Genomic DNA, 19,307 nt, shown 5'->3' with positions numbered 1-19,307 from the left:
TTAAACTTAGTGATGCAGCTGTGGGACATTCTGCATGGGTGCCATCCACGCATGGACTCCAGTGGCCTTGCTCAGGCTTCCAGGTGTTCACTTAGTCATCCTCTCTGCAATCAAGGCGCATCATTCTTGGGCTATAGCTTACATCATCTTGCAATGCTCTCTCTGGAGACAGTACACTAACAATAGGCTTCCCACTTAGAAAATAAATCTCATCAGATCGTTTACCCATCTGAACTAGCAGGCTAGTAGAGAGCTTAAACCACTTAGCTGAGGTCACGTCACATGAAGGACATGCTGGGGTCTGATCTGATGTCTTTGTTTCAAGTTTATGAATTTAGCTACCATGAAATTCTGGCAAACACTGGTAGATTGGATATTGAACTTGAGTGACAGGTTGATTCTTAATGGAACCCCCCCCCCAAAAAAAATATGCTGAAAGAGCAAGATGGTGAAATCAGCTTGGATTAAGAATCGGAGGCTCTCAGCATCATGGGCTCTGATCTCCTTTTTATTGTCCTGTCTTGATTAATGGTTACCATTCTGCAGCATCTTTGTTGACTAGTTAACCATCATCCTTGACTCTCCAGGAGCCATGTGCCAGCTTGTGTCGTGGTGAAGCAGCCAATCCGTGGAGCCAGTGGCAGGACCACAGTCACAGCTATTGTTCAGACTGGTGGGGACTGGAGCACCGGCCTCTTCAGTGTCTGCAGAGACAGGAAAATCTGTACGGGTTTCCTTTTCACTTAAGCGTCTCTTTACCACCTCCCCCCTCCCCCAACTTCCCCCACTCCACCCCTAAGTCCACCCATCCCCCCAATCCTGAGGAAAAGCTACCCCAGCTCAAGGTCAAAAAGTAAATGATTTCTGAAAAGCTCAACTAGTCTAGTGTCTCAAGCCTACTCCTCAGTTGAAAAAAAAAAAAAAAAAACCCAAAACAAAACGTGCTTTTCAGCAGTGTAGGTCTATTCATAGGATAAGTGTGGTATTTAAAAAAAATTTAATGATAAAATCCGTTGTTGACAAAGATACATAATATAGCTTCCCTCATCCACTATTGACCTGATAACTACATTTCTAGGAGCTTAGTCTATGAAATAAATTGTCTGCAAAGTTTACCAGGAACATTAAAACTGCAGCACTGGTTACTGTAGCAACGCTTGGAGGTATACATATCACATCCATCTACTGAATTATTATACAGCTATGGAAAGTCATGTAGGAGAGTGACATTTAAGGGTAAAAAGGTAGTTTGTATACAGTTTTATTTTTACTCATTTATTATTTCCGGAAAGGGTCTCACAATGTTTCCCTGGTGGTCTGGAACTCACAGAAAGCCCTCTGCCTCTGCCTCCTTAGTGCTGGGATTAAGGGTGCATGGTTCCACACCTGGCTTACATGTGGTTTTGGATTCAAGAAGCCAAGTGAGTACCAAACCCTGTTCACTAGGCTGCGTCTGGAGGCAGTGAAAGCATTTAGAAATAAAGTATACAAGGATATGAATATAAGTATTTACAGCAGATGTCTCCCGATGGCAGGCTGACAAATGTTTCAGTCTTTATTATCTCTTGAATATCTTCATGAAGATTATGTATCACTCTTATACTCTAACACTGAGAGTCCAGATAGAGTACACATACGTAGAAGGCTACGGAAAGTTTTAAAAGAAAATATACTTTAAAATTTAAAAGCACCATTTATAAAACAGAAAAAATATGAAGGATGAATAGTTATACCCCTTGGATATTTTGACACATCCCTCCTACTCCCAGATTTCTTTACTTATGTGTGCACATAATTTTCACAAATAGAAGGACTGTAAATACCCATTACTTTGCATATGTTTAGGTTGTGAACACCGCAGAAGCACATCTGGAGCTAATTTCTTAAATTACTTTATGGATCCCCTTGTGCCATAGTTTATTTATGCAGAAACCCCTGTTGGTGAACCTTTATGTGGTTTATTCAAACCAATGCTGTGTGAATATGCTTATTCAGATGTTATTTTTGCATGGCATAAAGATTTCTGTCTTGGGTAATAGCTAATGGGTAAATTTGCTGACCAAACAGAATATGTCTCTTTAAATCATGGTGTTGCCTGGTGGCTTTCTTCTGGAAGGTGAACTACTAATTCACACTTTCACTGGCAAAGCATGAACATCCTCTGTTCCTCTCTAAAGTGTCGTATTATTGGAAGGTTCAATTCCTTTGGAATAACTGAACTGAAATGTGGTGTACTCAAGTTTCCACCTACTTTATGACTTTGCTCTCTGGGCCTCCACACCACAGCTTCTTGTCTTTGTCTTGACTTGCCTGTGAGGTAGAAGGATATCACTCCACATACAGGGGAAGAGACTAGGCCTGGGCTAAGGTAGACTAAGGGAGCTGGTGTAATCTCTAAACTTGTAGGTATAAAGAAAGAGGCTGAATGTATCCCACAAATCCCTACTGACCTTGAACTCTGTTAAAGAAGACAATATATGACTAATAACCCATTGATACACTCATCTTATATAAATGAGGTTTTACAGAAAAAGGACCCATGTCTCTTTGTAAAACAAATTTCTACTTGTAAACAAGAGCAAAAACAAAAAATCAATTTGGAACATTTCCCTCCAGGTTTTTTTTCTCTATGTTTACCTGTGTATCCATTAGCATTGTATACTATTGCTTTGTAACTCTTTAAGCAAAGCATAAATGATATCAAGCTGTACCTATTATGCAATTTGATTTTTTAAAAATTCATATTGGTCTTAGAGACTTAGCCATATTGGAATTTAATTGATCTTTTACTACATCCTTTTAGAAAAAAGTTTATGTGTGTGAGCGGTGTGTGTACAGGTGTGTGTACCAGTGTGCATGGGCATCTGATATCTTCTTTTATCATGCACCTCTTTTTTCCCTTGAGACTGGGTCTCTCATAGAACCTAGACCTTGGCTGGCAGCTATTAAGCTCCAGCACACCCGTCTCTGTCTTCCACAGTCCTGGTGTTTCAGGTATGTACACTGCTTGTTATGTGGGTGCTAGTGTCCAACCTCAGGTCTTCATGGTTGCACAACTATTGCTTAACCACTGAGCCATCTCTCCAGTCCTTTTGCCACATTCTTAGTGGTTCTACACTCATGTTTTATTTGGTCTTTGGACCACTGACATACACTTACAATTTAAAATTTTATGATACAGACAGTGCTGCAGTGACTATCCTTGTAGGTCCCTTTGTGTGCAGTTGAATTGCATGACTCTAGGTGCTGATAAGTGAAATTATTCATCCCTAAAAGGTTTTGAATCTTACTAGGCTGAGCAAAGTTATCATCTAATGTGATCAGGCCAGTTTCCAGATCCATATATTGTTACTTATGTCCCCAAGTATATATTAAAAAGGGGAATTCTTGTGAGGAGCAAGGGACTTCTGATAGCATTAATATGCCTTCCTAATGACATTACTGTTGTCCATTGGTATTTCCTTTTCAGCATGCTACCCACTCACGTACTATGCAGTTTCCTTTTCTCTTGTCTTCTTTTATGAATGATTTATAAGAGTTCCTTCCATGTTCTACATGCTAACCCTGTTCTCAGATATCACTGCAAAGCCTCCCCCTTCCTTCTATTCTTGTACATCTCTTTTTGGGGTCTAGCCTAAGCCTCCTCATCTCCAACCACACTCCTCACCAGGCAGAGCAGTGACACTTGACCTAGAGGCTTCTTCCAAATGAATTCACATGAGGTCAGACCACCCTGTGGCATAAATATAGTGCATCCTGCCCTGGAATACACAAATCCACATGTGCTATGGCAGAATGGCAAGGTAAAGCAGGAGAACATATGGACATATATGTAATAGTAGGGGTCTTGTCTCTGCCCTTCCTTAACAATGTTATAAACATAAGGGGGAATTGCTCGATTCTTCTGGAGATTAAGTGAACGAATTGTAAAATGGGTATAGCAAGAGGACCCATTTTATTCATCAGTTGGTTTTCTGAGATAGGGTCTTAGTAAGAACAGGCCATCCAACAATTTTCTACACAGCACAGACTGTTCTTGAACTCATGAACCTATTGTCTGATATCCTATTGCATAAGTGCTGCAGTTGTGGAGCAAGCTATCATGTAGGCCTTAAAAGTGCCTAGTTTGTATGACTATTTCAAAGATTAAGTGAAGTGATATGTACAAAATGTTTTCCGTGAGAGCTTGGCTAATTTTCTGTGAAGATTAGCTATTGTGGAATAAAACTTTGGACTTCATATGTTTTTTTTTCTATAAACCACAGCTGAACTCTATTTCAAAGTGATTGAATTTGAGTATTGTGGTTTGGATGAGGATGTCCCCCATAGGCTCATATGTTTGAATGTTTGGCACGTCGTTTGGTAGAATTGTTTGGCAAGGATTGGAGGTGTGGCTTTGTTGGAAGAAGAGTTACTGTTTTTTTAGAGGGATGAGCTTTGAGGTTTCAAAAATCCACACCATTCCCAGTTAGCTCCCTCTCTGCCTCTTATTTGTGGATCAGACATAAGCTCTCAGATACTGCTCTAGTTCCATGTCTGTCTGTCTACCTCTGTGCTCTCTACCGTGTTAAATAAGGACTTTAACATTCTAGAACATGAGACCTCAAATTCAATGCTTTCTTTTATAAGTTACTGAGGTCATAATGTTTTATCACCTCAGGAGAAAAGTAAGACAAATATCTAAAAAGCACACTTATATAGCATGGCTTTCTGACAGAAAGATTAATAATAATAAGTTTTTAAAAAGCAGATTTTCTTTTCTGTGCTGCTCAGGGACAGGTCCATACAGCATTATTCTTGATTCTCCATGTAGCTTAAAGGGAAGCTTACACAATGTCTGGAGCCCTTGATGTCCTGCAGAAGGAGGAGGATGTCCTCAAGTTCCTTGCTGCAGGAACCCACTTCGGCGGCACCGACCTTGACTTTCAGATGGAGCAGCACATCTATAAAAGGAAAAGTGACCGTATCTACATCGCAAAACGGAAGAGGACCTGGGAGAGGCTGTTACTTGTCTCGTTATGGTTGCCATGGAGAACCCTGCTGATGTCACTGTCATCTCCAGGACCACTGGCCATTGAGTTGTGCTGAAGTTTGCTGCTGCTGCTGGAGCCACACCCATTGCTGGGATTTCACACCTTGGATCTTCCTAACCAGATCCAAGCTGCCTTCAGGGAGCCACAGCTTCTAGTGGTGACAGATTCCAGGGCTGCTCCCCAGCCCCTCATGGTAGCCTCTTATGTCAGCCTGCCCACCATTGCTCGGTGCAACACAGATTCTTCCCTGCGCTATGTGGACATTGCCATACCATGCAAGGGAGCTCACTCAGTGGGTCTGATGTGGCTGCTGGCCCGGGGAGTTCTCCGCATTCGAGATACTGTTTCCCAAGAGCACCCATGGGGGGTTATGCCTGATCTTCATTTCCACAGAGACCCAGAGGAGGTTGAGAAGGAGGAGCAGACTGCTGCTGAGAAGGCTGTGACCGAGGAGGAATTTCAGGGCGACAGAACCGCACCAGCTCCTGAGTTCAGTACTGTTCAGCCTGAGGTGACTGACTGGTCTGAGGGTGTGCAGATGCCCTCTGTGCCCATCCAGAAGTTCCCCACACAAGACTGGAGTGCGCAGCCAGCCGCTGAGGACTGGTCAGCAGCTCCCACAGTATACAAATGGGTTGGAGCTACCATGGGTCCTGGGCTTCCTTGCAGACACCTGAGCAGAAGGAAAAGGTGGAAGGAAAAGAAAGTTCCTAAAATCTGAAAAAACAAAACAAAACAAAACAAAACAAAACAAAACAAAACAAAACAAAACATCCCCCACCCCCAGCAGCTTCTGGGTCCTAACAATGAGGCACAGAAGTACTAAGGCATAATGAGCTTTACGGTGTGCTTACAGCTTAGAGACGTGTAAACAGAATCGATCAGGTGCTTAATTTGTCAGCTTTACAATTAAGCAAATTTTAATTAATTGCCTTATTTGTGGGAGTTTGCAGTATTTCATAATCTTCACCGAACGTGCCATTGATTTCAAATTGCCCTAATTCAAGGTTGCTGACGCTAGGAGCCCTCTGTTCTCGCTGTAAATCTCGCTAGTTTCTCTGTTGTTCAGACTAGTTGTCAGTAGAAAGTTGAGTCTCCTCATGTGCTTGGAGATTATTTTTCATTGCTGGGGACTGATCCTTGTCTATTCTACAAATACACTACCACGGATCCCTATCTCCAGTTGGGATTTTTTTTTTAATTCAGATTAAAATGTCTCAGAATTACTTGAAGCTATACTCAGTTTGCTCTCAGCTACATGGTTCCTACCACACCTTTGTTTCTGGTGCACCAGAAGCTGCAGTGACTAACACTGTACACAGGCTACCATGGCTCAAATAAAAACTCCGACGATAGTAAACAATGGTAAATAATGGTCATGATGTCAAGCCATTAGAAGTTTCGGATGTTGTTGGAGGGGGTATGAAATGGTCCAAATGCTTTGGACGATTGTTCATCTATATTTGTAGAATTAAACATGTGCACTTATAAGAAACTACCCAAATAAAAGGAAACATATGTCCTAATGTAGAATTAGAGGTATGACCATATAAAGACTTAAATGACCATATAAAGGCATACAAACACATAAAGCATAGTGGTATTAATATAAAAAGTGGAGCTATAAAATGTCAATTAGTGGGAGAATAGATCAACAATTTATAGATTATCCATACAGTAAAATGCTATTTATCCAACAATAAGAATTATAGATTCATATAACATGAGTAAATCTAAAACAAAACAAAAACAACCCCCCCAAATACTTGATACCATACAAAACCAAAATAGTTATAAAAGTAAATGTGATTCCCTTGAGATGAGAGATGAGAGGGGGCAAAACTTACTTATGGGGATAAAAGTCAAGGCTGTGTTTCCCTCGGGAGTAGGGGTGGGAAGGATGGGGGGATTTACTGTGTAGAAACATGACAAACACTGGGGGAGAGCAACGATCCATGTTTCCTGATGCATAGGTGAACACAATTATTAAACTCAAAGTGAACACTTAAGGTTTGTTCGCGAATCTAGAATTACCCTTGCTTATGATGTGTGCTGTATAGTTTTATGCCAACCTGACAGAAGCTAAAGTCTCTAAGGAAGGAACCTCAATTAAGAAAATACCTTTGTAAGATGGGGCTGTAGACACAAGCTTGTAGGGCATTTTCTTAATTAGTAATTAATGGGAGAGGGTCCAGCACATTGTGGGTGAGACCATCCCTTGGCTGGTGGCCCTGGGTTCTATAAGAAGGCCGGCTGAGCAAGCCAGGGAAAACAAGCCTGTAAGCAGCACCCCTCCATGGGTTCTGCAGCAGCAGCAGCTCCTGCCTCCAAGTTCCTGCCCTGTTTGAGTTTCCGTTCTGACTTCAATGATGAACAGTTATTTGAAAGCATAAGCCAAAGACCCCCCCCCCCCAAGTTGCTTTGGTCATGGTGTTTCATCACAGTGGTGATAACCATGACTAAGACAATGTTTCCAAAGACTGGTCATTGTGGTATTCTTGATGGTTCATAGTCTCCACTATTTGAAATCACCAGGGTTGTCATCTTGTGATGTTAGATGATGTAACGTCTAAACTGCAGATCGGGATCTCTTAACCTGTGACTCATTAATAGTTTTCAGTGGCTCTGTGAATGCCATGACAGGGAATGCACAGTTTGCCTGCCCATGTGCAAGTACTTCCATTTTCCCTCTGAACAAGTTCACAACAGCTGTTATATTCTCAAAAGGCTCTGTGGCCTCAAACATCTTTAGAATAGAATTCCTGAAGAGAGTCCGTTTAGGCTGTGTAGCAACCCATATCAATAGTTAACAGCCAATGAACTAATAAGTGGAAAACGTTTCCAGTTGACACTCATGGGACTGATCACCTAATAGTTTACAGATTAAAATGGAAAATGTCAGTGGCTCTGTGAAGCTAACAAAAAATTAGAATAACCTCTGACCCAAGAAATAGAATGAAATCCTGGTAAAAATAGGAAATAGTCAGTGTATACCCAAAAGATTTTCTGTCATTATTATAGAAAGAGATGTCTGTTTTTCAAGAATATTCTAGTATTCTAGATCTGTGTTAAGTACTGAAATTGGAAGAACATAAGAAGCATTAATTATTTCAAAAATTACCATTTTTGACAAGGGAGTAAAAGCCAGTTGCCATAATCCATGCTAACAGAATTGTGTCTGGTTCAGCTTTGGCAATATTCAACAAGGAACTCAATTCAGCTGTGGGTAGGTAATGGCGATTTTCTAACTTGGAGTTTTGAGAATTATTTATCCATTCCCTGTCCCTGGCTGTGGGTAGACAAGGCGGTGTTGAAATTGATGACACAGGGTTGTGAATCTATTTAAGATATGAAGTTGTTCCCCGAATATCTGAGAATGCTGGTTTACTTTTATGTGCAATTGACAGGTTTCTGGGGTCTGTTTTGTCCCATGTGTCTTGAGTGTGACATTGCCAGGCATTATGGAGAGTGTCTCTGTTGGCCACTGTTACCAGGGTCCTCCTTTGCACTGAGAATTGGCACCAGAGAAAGACATAAGATACAGGTAAGGGTAATTGAGGTATGTATGAATCTCAATCTTCATGAAAATTTGGATGCTTTTCAAACCTATGATTTCCCAAAGTGATGGGGGGGTGGAGAGAGAGAGAGAGAGAGAGAGAGAGAGAGAGAGAGAGAGGTGTATTGATGAAGATGGCTACCAATTTTAATTTCATACTTAATGGAAAACTGTGGGAAGAAAGTTCTGATTTCATTATTTACTAGGAGTTATTTATTATTTACTAGGAGTATAGTAAGGGATGTTTCCTAGAAGAAATTATAACGAAGACTGTTGGTCAGCAGGCTTGGTCAAACTGTTGGACAATTTATACTTCTGAGATGTGCTTTGATGCATGGAAATAGGTTATAGCTGTTCTCCCTGCCCATCTACAAAAATAAAACCACACATATGTCTCTTATTACTTCACGACAGGACAGATGGAATAAAACTTTATTTGGAGGATGCACTCGTGAGGTCTGACTTAACGTGTAGCCTGTGTGGCACATGAAAATTTTACTTATAAGGTTCTCTGGGGTCTTTATCTTTCAGTAGAGCCAAGATGCACAGACACAGATGGTCTTCAAAAAGGAACCTTTTGTGTTGGGTACAGACACAGATGCAGACAGACAGACAGACTGACTGACTCTTCTTTCTCTCTCACACATAGATCTAGGTATTTTGTGGGATGCTCTCTAAAATATATTTTTACATTAAAAAAACAAGACATAGACTTACATAACTATTCAAATAAAAGGAATATACACATACCTGCATGCATGCATACACACACACACACACACACACACACACACACACACACACACACACACACTTGTACTGGCAAAGTTTGCCTGGAAATGTAACCAATGATTGTCTCCATGCAGGTAGTTGGATGACTAGGGCCAGCTCTGGGGGAAGGGAAGGGAGATTTATTTTTTACTTCCCATCCCTCTTTACAATGGGTATTTGGGGCCATTTTAAGTTATTATCCACTACAAAATGTTAAGTATAACGAGTCTAAGAGACACTATAATGAAAAATAGGAGATTTCAGTAAGAGGTACATATCAAGATTGAAGGGGCATGACTGTGAACTGTAGTTCTTGACCAGTCTCTGCTGGATACTTGGGCCACCTAGTGTCCAAAGTGTTAAGTGTCTCGGTGTCTTGGAAGCAGAGGGTGGGATGGGCCAACATTACACAGGTTCTTAGAGACAGAAACGGTCTTATATAATTTGCTCTTGCCCTAGGGGACCCTCTGTGAAGACTGGGTGGTGGTGCATTGCTGCTGGCCTTTCTCCATCTGTCAGGTGGCCCGAGAACTTAAGATGAGAACCTCTCAACTCTACGAAATCTGTGAAGTCCCCGAACTCAAGGACACCCTGGTCTGATAGTTCCTCCTCTCCCCCTCACTCTCCTACACCTTCCTCCCAAAGTCGTCTCAAAAAGATTGTTCTTTTGTTTGTTTTGTTTTCCATAAGTTTTCACTGGACTAGGAGAATAAATGATTTGCTCACTAGTGTATCTACTGTGTTATGATTTCACTGAGCTCTTTAGTATTTTCTGACTTTGCTATTTCAGTCCAGCCATGCACAGTGCCTTCTCCAGGTGAATGATGTGTGCTCTCATCCCATGGGTTTTGGGAAGTTGACTTTTCTCTAGTGCCATCCTTTCACTTTTATTCTTTTGTTTTTTAAAATTGTGTATTTTGCCTTCACGTGTGCGTGTGCGTGCGCGCGCGCGCGCGTGTGTGTGTGTTTGCACCATGTGCATGCTAATGCCACAGATTCCCTGGACCTGAAGTTACAGACAATTGTGAGCTTCCATGTGGATGTTGCAAGTTGAACTTGGCTCCTTTAGAGAAGCAGCCAGTGCTCAGCCATTTCTCCAGATGCCATTCTTTCTATAAGAGGTGCCTGTGCAGCTGGAAAAATACTCTGTATCTATTGTAACAACCCACTTTCCTCAATGTATCAGTGACAGGTGGGCATGATTAACTAAGCACCATCATCTTTGAAACAGTGAGTCACCGCCCTTCCTCTGATGCAAAACACTCATCATAGTTGCACAAGAAGAAATTCTGAAGTTCATGGTGGTCTTGAACTCTTCTTCAACACTTGTAGTATCTTTACTCTAGGCTCAAAATCACAATTGGGCAAAACTTGTGGGTTAAATTGTGCTTTCTGTTTTTCCTACACTCCACGAAAATGTGTTGCAACCCAACCTCTGGTATCTGTGAAGGAGATCTTATCTGGAAACAGTCTTTGCAAACATGATGAAATTAAGATGTCAATAGGGCAGGACCTAATGCGGCATGGTAATAGGTGACCTTTAAAGAAAATGTAGAGGCAGAGGATGGTTATGGGAAGATGGGTGGAGATTGGAGTGATGATGTCATCAGGCAAAGACTGCTTAGGGACGCTGAAGCTGGAAGAGGAAAGGGAGAACCCTCCCTTCAGAATTTTGAAGAGAACATGGTCCTGCCAATATTTTGCTTTTGAACTTTAGCTTCTAGAAAAATGATAGAATAAGTCTCTGTTGTTTTAAGACACCAAGTTTGTGGCAATTTATAAAACAGCCCTAGGAAGCTAGTACGGCAGCCGCCTACCTCTCGAAGTGAGTATGCCCTCCATCCAGGTCTTGCCAGGTCAAGGGCACATGGCTGAAGAGCCTGGATGTCTATTAATTGTGCATCTGTAGGCAGTTTGCTACCTCCGGTATCTCAGTTCCTCATGGTTAAAGGAGTGGTGGCAGCACCAATCTTATAGGGATGCAAGGTTATGACAAGTCAAGCCACTGTGCTGAGTGCTGAGTAACAAGGACTTAGTAAGTGCACTCTTGATATTTTATATTTGTTGTAAATTTACTAGTGTTCTATGTACCATTGGCATATAAAGTTAACTGCTGATGTAAAGTTTCCTTTAAAATTAAAAAAAAAATCTTATGTGTATGGGTGCTTTTCCTGCATGTACCTCTGTGCACTGTTTGCATGCATGATGCCCACAGAGACTAGAAGACCCATCAGATCCCCCAGGAATAGAGTTACAGTTGGTTGTGAGCCACCATGTGAGTACTGGGAAATGAACCTTGGTCCTCTGTAAGAGCGGCCAACGCCTTTAACTGCTGAGCCCTCTCTCCAGACCTGTAAAGTTTCTTTTAAAATTAAATTCTAGATGAAAATTGAGTCAGTTAAATAGGAATGGTAGCTGACATCTACAATCCCAGCACTTGGGGGATTGAGGCAGGAGAGTGGCCATTATTCAAAATAAAATAAGTCCCTAGGATGCCTGGTATGTAGATGTAGCAAACAAGCTGAAGGGGTAAAAACTATTAAAAAAATTGTGTTTACTGTTATCATTGTGTGTTGTGTTGTGTGTTTACTCACAGTGCTTGTGTGCCATGCAGAGGGCAACTTCTGGGAGTCAGTTTTCTCCTCTTTCCATGGGTGACAGGGATCGAACTCAAATCCTCAGGCTTGCACAGCAAGTGTCTTTATTGATTGAGCCATCTCAACGGCCCAACTTTAACATGTTAAAAGTGTTTTGCATATTTTGAGCTACTCAGTCCTCAACATTTCTTCCTGATGAACACTTCATAGAAGAGGTCTGAGCCCAGGAAATGCAAGTGACCTTCTCAAGGCCCTCCATGTTGTCTTCAGAGGAGAATTCAACATGGTCAGCCTTGCCAATGTTAATTGTTCCTGTCTGGGTCCCTAATCATTTCTACACACACACACACACACACACACACACACACACACACACACACACACACACACACACTTTTGGATGCTCAAAGCAGTTGCTAGGAGCTAGACTTCTTGAGAAAAAAATTAAATACTACATGCTGATAGTTAAGTCGTGATCAATTAACAACAGGAAAAAAAAAAAAGCAGGCCTGATTGATAAGATGGTTAAATGAAGATAAATCTGGTTTTATTGTCTTGTGTTAAAACACATATTAGGAGTCACAGGCTCAAATTGGCAACAATACTTAGTCTTGGTGAGGAAGCCTGGAGGTAATTCTGCCCTTTCACACAATGGACCCTGTCTGAGGGAAGCAAAGATGGAGGCCCATGTACAAGACTCTGGCCTAGTCTGCCTCTCTGCTGATATAAAGGGTGTGTGTGAGTGGGCCTTTCCTGAGGGACTCCCTTTCCATATGCTGCTTCCAATCAGTAAAGAGCAAACAGTGATTGGTCAGACAGGTCTAGGCAAGTCAAACTCTGAGCTCTGAAAACATGTCTACCATAGGCTCATAGCACACAAAGCAGAATTTATAGGACAGTTCTTCACACATAGTACAGAGTCATGACTGAAGGGAGATGGCTTCTGGCCACAAGTTACGATTTTCTCCAAAAGGACATGTCAAGGCCAAGAAAAGGAACTTGGCAAAAATGTGTGCTCCCAAGAGCACCATTATCCAGTGCCAGACATTCATGTGATAGATAAAGCTGACATAAGACATCAGTAGCCGCAGGCGCCCACCAGCTATGTGAGCTGGACAGAACAGAGACTCTGGTATGGCCTTAGGGAACAGTGTGTAGATTGGCTGGTCCTACTGTTGGCTTTTTCCCATCTGTCAGGTGTCCAGAGAATACAAGACAAGAACTTCCCAACTCTGTAATCTGTGGAGACTGTGAAATTTGTGGTACAAATCTGAAAATTATCCAGCGGTGGGCTTATCATATTAGAGAAATCCCTTTTGGTTTACCAGGATGCAGACTCTGGAGTGAAGCTCAATGGCTCCCTGTGGGTCTGTGATACCAACACAGAGACATTCCAAAGTAACCTGTACAGAATGTCATGCATCGTGAACCCAGGACACAAGCCAGCAGAAAGCTCCTTGACACCCTTCTCTTTATAGAGCAAGCTAAGGACATCAGTTACATTCTGGGAATACTCTAATTTTTTTGGAACAAAGATATGAAAAATTTGAATGTCCTTGAGTGTCCATTTTTCCATGCAATCATTTTTATCTGTTCACATATTTTATACAGCTAGAATTTATTTCATATTCCATAATGACTTTTGCATAACACCCTGTTATGAACATTATTTACAAACGTATTAACTCAAAATATTCTATTCTATAGGTTCATTTCCACCTAAGTGATACCACTCTGCCTGACCAAATGCAGAAATAAGAAGCAATGGTTTTAGATGGCATTCAGACTTTCATAGTTAGAAATCTATAATAAGCTAAATCATGGTTGACTTTATTACAATATTCAAACATTCCCCTTTGCTGTTGCCTCCACCACCTTTTGACCATGACTACTTGTAATTTGTGTAATGGAACTGAGTCCAGATATGAACACTTTAGAAAGCAGGGAGATTTTTCTAAGCTACTAGATTGGGTAAGGAAGAAAGGATTTTCCATCTTGTGTGTTATTTGCTTTGGTTTACTGGATAACCAGGTTCAAAAGATTAGCTAGATCCCCATGAAACCCTTCATTCGAGCCATAGAAAGTTTCTAGAGACAACAAAACAAAACAAAACAAAACAACGGCACATGTAAAAATGTGGAGAAAATTTCTGTTGCTCACATGGTCGAGAGTTGGCAGTCATCTTTGTTTCTGGCAAAGCAGGAGATGTGGACAATAGAGCCAGAAAGACAAGGCCCTGTAGAAATATGATCACTGACTCTTGGGAACTAACTTATATTATCTCTTAATTTTTATGTGGACCACTTGTTTGACCTCAACTTTTCCATACACCATTTATAAAATTAAAATATCTCCCAAATGTGGAGTTCTGTTGATGGTACCCTGGTGAGCTCACTCACTGAGACGCATGTGGCTTGCACATGCTGCAGGGGCTAGTGTCATGTTGAAGGAAACTTTCTGTGAAAGGCAACCCCTTCCCCTAATCGCACTTTGGCTGGTGCTCACTCTTGTTCAGAATCAGGACCAGATGGAAGACTGAGCAGGATGCTTCAGTGTCAAATTAGAATCCCCCGACTTATAAATAATGAATGTACTCAATAGTCATCTCTGATAGGCAGGGTACTGTGTCCTTTTAAAGCCATCATCCTTAGCAATGTTTTAAAAGGCAGGGAATAGAAATGTATGGTTCAAAAAGACCTCATACAATTAATGTGGAAATTGTATTTTATAGTTTTGCACAAACGTGCACATGCGTGCTCATGCATGAATAGACTCTCTCCCAATGGCTTGCCTTTATGGTAGCTTTATAAACACACAGTTGCTTCTACTTAAATAGCCTCTCTCGAGACACAATACTCCGTGGGATCTGTCTTGTGCAATTATGGGGTTTTCTATAGGAGGTTCTTGGACACAGTTCTTTATTTCCTTGACCATTATGTTGTAACACCTAGCTTCTTAAGCTGTTGGCTGCCAACCCGTGTAGGCTTATGTAACTGAATGTCAGAGGTTATAAAATGCAACAAATACAAATGGTTTCCATGCCCATGACGCATTCATGGTGTGACCTCAGTGGAGCTTCAGTTCTGAGCGTGCGGCTGTGCGCTGAGTACACAGACATGCCATGTAATGCTGCATGGACATCTTTGCTTAGAGAATATTAGTGAATTTCAGCATTTTCAATTCACATGGAAGGTTTCCTGCTCTCCTTGAATATGGAAAGCAAAGACTTGATCTTTTCTTATCCCCCCTCTGTATGCAAACATCAAAGCTGCACATTTTTGGGTTGTTTTCTGTTGGAATGTTTCATTTTAAAATTGCTGTATAGTACAGCTTGAGGCCAGGGTTGTTGATTCCTCCAGAAATTCTTTTATTATTGAGAATTGTTTTTGCTATCCTGGGCTTTTTGTTTCTCCATATGAAATTGAGAATTGCTCTTTCCATGCCATGAAGAATTGTGTTGGAATTTTGATGGGGATTGCATGGAATCTATAGATTGCTTTTGGTAGGATGGTCATTTTTACTATGCTAATCCTACCAATCCATGTGCATGGGAGATCTTTCCATCTTCTGAGATCTTCTCCAATTTCTTTCTTCAGATACTTGAAGTTCTTGTCATACAGATCCTTCACTGGTTTGGTTACAGATACACCAAGATATTTTAAATTATTTGTGACTATTGTGAAGGGTGCTGTTTCTCTATTTCCTTTCTCATCCCATTTATCATTTGTATAAAGGAAGGCTACTGATTTGATTGAGTTAATTCTATATCCAGTCACTTTGCTGGAGTTGTTTATCAGCTGCAAATGCTCCAGAGATGTGGAGTTGCTTATGTATACTCTCTTATTATTCATAAATAGTGATACCCTAACCTCTTCCTTTCTAAGCTGTATCCCCTTGATCTCCTTTTGTTGTCTCACTGCTCTGGTTCTAACTTCAAGCAGTATATTGAACAGATACAGAGAGAGTGGGCAGCCTTGTCTTGTCCCTGATTTTAGTTGGATTGCTTCAAGTTTCTCTCCATTTATTTTGATATTGGTTGTTGTTTGCTGTATATTACTTTTATTATGCTGAGGTATGGGCTTTGAATTTCTGATCTCTCCAAGACTTTTAACATGAAATGTTGGATTTTGTCAAAGGCTTTTTCAGCATCTAATGAGATGATCATGTGATTTTCTTCCTTTGAGTTTGTTTATATAGTGGATTACGTTGATGGATTTTCCCATATTCATCCCTAGTATGAAGCCTATTTCATTGTGGAGAATTATTGATGATGGTTTTGATGTGTTTTTACATTCCATTTGCAAGAATTTTACTATTTTTGTATCAATATTCATAAGCTAAATTAGTCTGAAGTTCTCTTTCTTTGTTAAGTCTTTGTGTGGTTTAGATATCAGAGTAACTGTGGCATCATAGAATGAATTAGTGCTTCTTCTGTTTCTATTTTGTGGAGTAGTTTGAATTTTGATATTAGCTCTTCTTTGAAGGTCTGTAGAATTCTACATTAAAACCATCTGACCCTGGGCTTTTTTAGTTGGGAGGCAATAGTGATAAAAACTGGATGATATTGGTATAAAGACAGACAGGTCGATCAAGATCAAGAGTAGAATAGAAGACCCAGAAATAAACCCATACACCTATGGTCACTTGATCTTTGACAACAAAGCCAAAACCATACAAGGGAAAAAAGAAAACATCTTCAACAAATGGTGTTGGTCTACCTGCATGTAGAAGAATGCAAATTGATCCATATTTATCTCCTTGTACAAATCTTAAGTCCAAGTCGATCAAGGACCTCTTGTAAAACCAGATACACTGAATCTAATAGAAGTTAAAGTGGAAATAGCCCCAAACACATTGAGAAAATTCAGGAGAAAATTTCCTGAACAGAACATCAATGGCTTAGGTTCTGAGATTGGCAGTTGACAAATGGGACCTCATGAAACTGCAAAGCTTCTGTAAGGCAAGGGACACTGTTGTTAGGGCAAAACAGCAACAAACAGATTGGGAAAAGATCTTTACCAATCCTACATCTGATAGAGGGCTAATATCCAAAATGTACAAAAATTTAAGAAGTTAGACTCCAGAAAATCAAATAACTCTATTAAATATGGGGTATAGAGCTAAATAAAGAGTTCTCAACTGAGGCATATAGAATAGCCAATAAGCACCTAAAGAAATGTTCAACATCCTTAGTCATCAGGAGATGCAAATCAAAACAACCCTGAGATTCTATCTCATACCAGTCAGAATGGCTAAGAAGAAAACTCAGGTGACAGCAGATGCTGGCAAGGATGTGGAGAAAGAGGAACACTCCTCTATTGCTGGTAGGATTGCAAACTGGTACAACCACTCTGGAAATCAATCTGGCAGTTCCTCAGAAAACTGGAAATAGCTCTACTTGAAGACTCAGCTGTACCACTCCAGGGAATATACCCAAAAGATGCTCCACTATACCACAAGGGCACATGTTCCACTATGTTCATAGCAGGCTTACTAAAAATACCCAGAAACTGGAAACCCAGATGTCCCTCAACTGAAGAATAGACACAGAAAATGTGGTTCATTTACACAATGGAATACTATTCAGCTATTAAAAATGAGGACATAATGAACTTTGCAGGCAAATGGATGGAACTGGAAAATATCATCCTGAGTGCGGTAACCCAGACCCAAAATGACAAGCATGGTATGCACTCACTGATTAGTGGATATTAGCCAAAAAATACAGAATACCCATGATATACCCAACAGACCATAAGAATTTTAACAAGCAGGAAGGCCCAAGTGTGGATGTTTCAATCCTACTTAGAAGGGGGAAGAAAATAATCATGGGAGGTAGAGGGAATGAGGAATCTGGATGGGTGAGGAGCAGGAGAGGGGTGAGGGGAGGGGAGATGGAGTAGCAGACAAAAGAGAAGCCCAGAGGGCCAGGAGAATGAATGTAAATATGCAGCCTCTGGGTGTGGGAGGTGGGGGAACCCTCCAGAAAGTACCAGAGACCTGGGAGGTAAGAGACTCTCAGGGCTCAGAAGGGGTGACCTTAGCTAAAATTCCCAACAGTGGGGAGAGGGAACTTGAAGAGTCCACCTCCAGTAAATAGAAAGGGCCTCAAGTGGAGGGATGGGGTTATCAACCCACAGTCAAAATTTCTGACCCAGAATCGTTCTTGTTTAAAAGAAATGCAGGGACAAAAATGGATCAGAAACTGAAAGAAAGGCCACCCAGTGACTGAACTAAGTTGGGATCCATCCCATGTGCACACACCAAATCCTGACACTATTACTGAGGCCATATTGTTTGTGCAGACAGGAGCCTGGCATGGCTGTCCTCTGAGAGGCTCTAGCAGCAACTGACTGAGACAAAAGCAAATACTTACAGACAGCCATTGGACTGAGGTTGGGGACCCCTATGGAAGAGATAGAGGAAGAAGTGAAGGAGTTGAAGGGGATGGCAAACAAATAGGAAGAACAACAGTGTCAACTAACACAATCCCTCAGAGCTTCTACAGATGAAGCCAAAAACCAAAGAGTTTAGCAGAGGACTGCCTTGTCTGTCCTCAGAGGGAGATGATGTGCTTAGTTCTGTGGAAACTTAATGCCCCAGGGATGAGGGATACTGGTGGGGGTGAGGTGAAGGTAAGTGGGCAGGTGGGGGAGCACCTTCTCAGAGGTCGGGGGGATGGAGTGAAGAACTCAGGGAGGGGGACCAGGAAAAGGGCAAGTTTTGGAATGTAAATAAATAAAATAATTTAATAAAACATAAATTGCTCTGTGGGTTGCTGATAGCTTCATAAAAATCATTAAATTAATTTTGGTTTGGGATTAGGACAGCATTTCTAACAGTTTATGAAGTGATGCAAACATAGTTCTGCCACTGTGTACTGTGTATTTTTGCACAAAACAACACAAAATATGTGATGATCATAAAATCAAGATATGGATCAACTCAGAAAACACCGAAGGTACTTTGTCATCCACTATCAAATTTTAATCCAAAATTAATTACTTTTTTTGTTTTGTGTTGTTTTGACGACAGGGTCTCAGGTATCCCAGACTGGCCTTGAACTCATTATAGCTAAGCACGACCATGAATTCCTGATGCTCCAAGTCCTTTCACTTCCCAGGTTCTGGAATTACAGACATGAGCCACCATGCCTGGTAAAATTCAATTCTTTATGTAGCAAGACACACATCCATCTGAGTAGTATGCAAGTTTGCTTTAGCTTTTAACAAAGAGTAAAATTATATGTATACTAACTGTTTTAAAACACATTTCTTAATGATTTATTACCAGTGTCTGCTTCATACTTCTATTTACCTATCTATCTGGAGTTGCATAAACATTTCTCAA

At 41.0% G+C, this 19,307-nt stretch overlaps 1 protein-coding gene and 1 pseudogene across 1 annotated transcript in view; both read left to right on the top strand.

Annotated features, from left to right (window-relative positions):
• Positions 1-10,093, top strand: part of Plac8l1 (PLAC8-like 1) — a 32,542-nt gene extending 22,449 nt beyond the window's left edge. The window contains exons 2-4 of the mRNA XM_002728543.7: positions 588-724; positions 8,441-8,577; positions 9,820-10,093. Of these exons, the coding sequence (XP_002728589.1) occupies positions 588-724; positions 8,441-8,577; positions 9,820-9,960 (415 nt within the window). The 3' untranslated portion in view covers positions 9,961-10,093. The remainder of the gene's footprint in view (positions 1-587; positions 725-8,440; positions 8,578-9,819) is intronic.
• Positions 720-7,161, top strand: LOC103694204 (40S ribosomal protein SA pseudogene; annotated as a pseudogene).
• Positions 10,094-19,307: the final 9,214 nt, after the last annotated feature.

Source organism: Rattus norvegicus, chromosome 18 (assembly GCF_036323735.1).
Source record: "Rattus norvegicus strain BN/NHsdMcwi chromosome 18, GRCr8, whole genome shotgun sequence".
Classification (NCBI taxonomy): Eukaryota; Metazoa; Chordata; class Mammalia; order Rodentia; family Muridae; genus Rattus; species Rattus norvegicus.
This window is presented reverse-complemented; position numbering and strand designations above follow the sequence as displayed.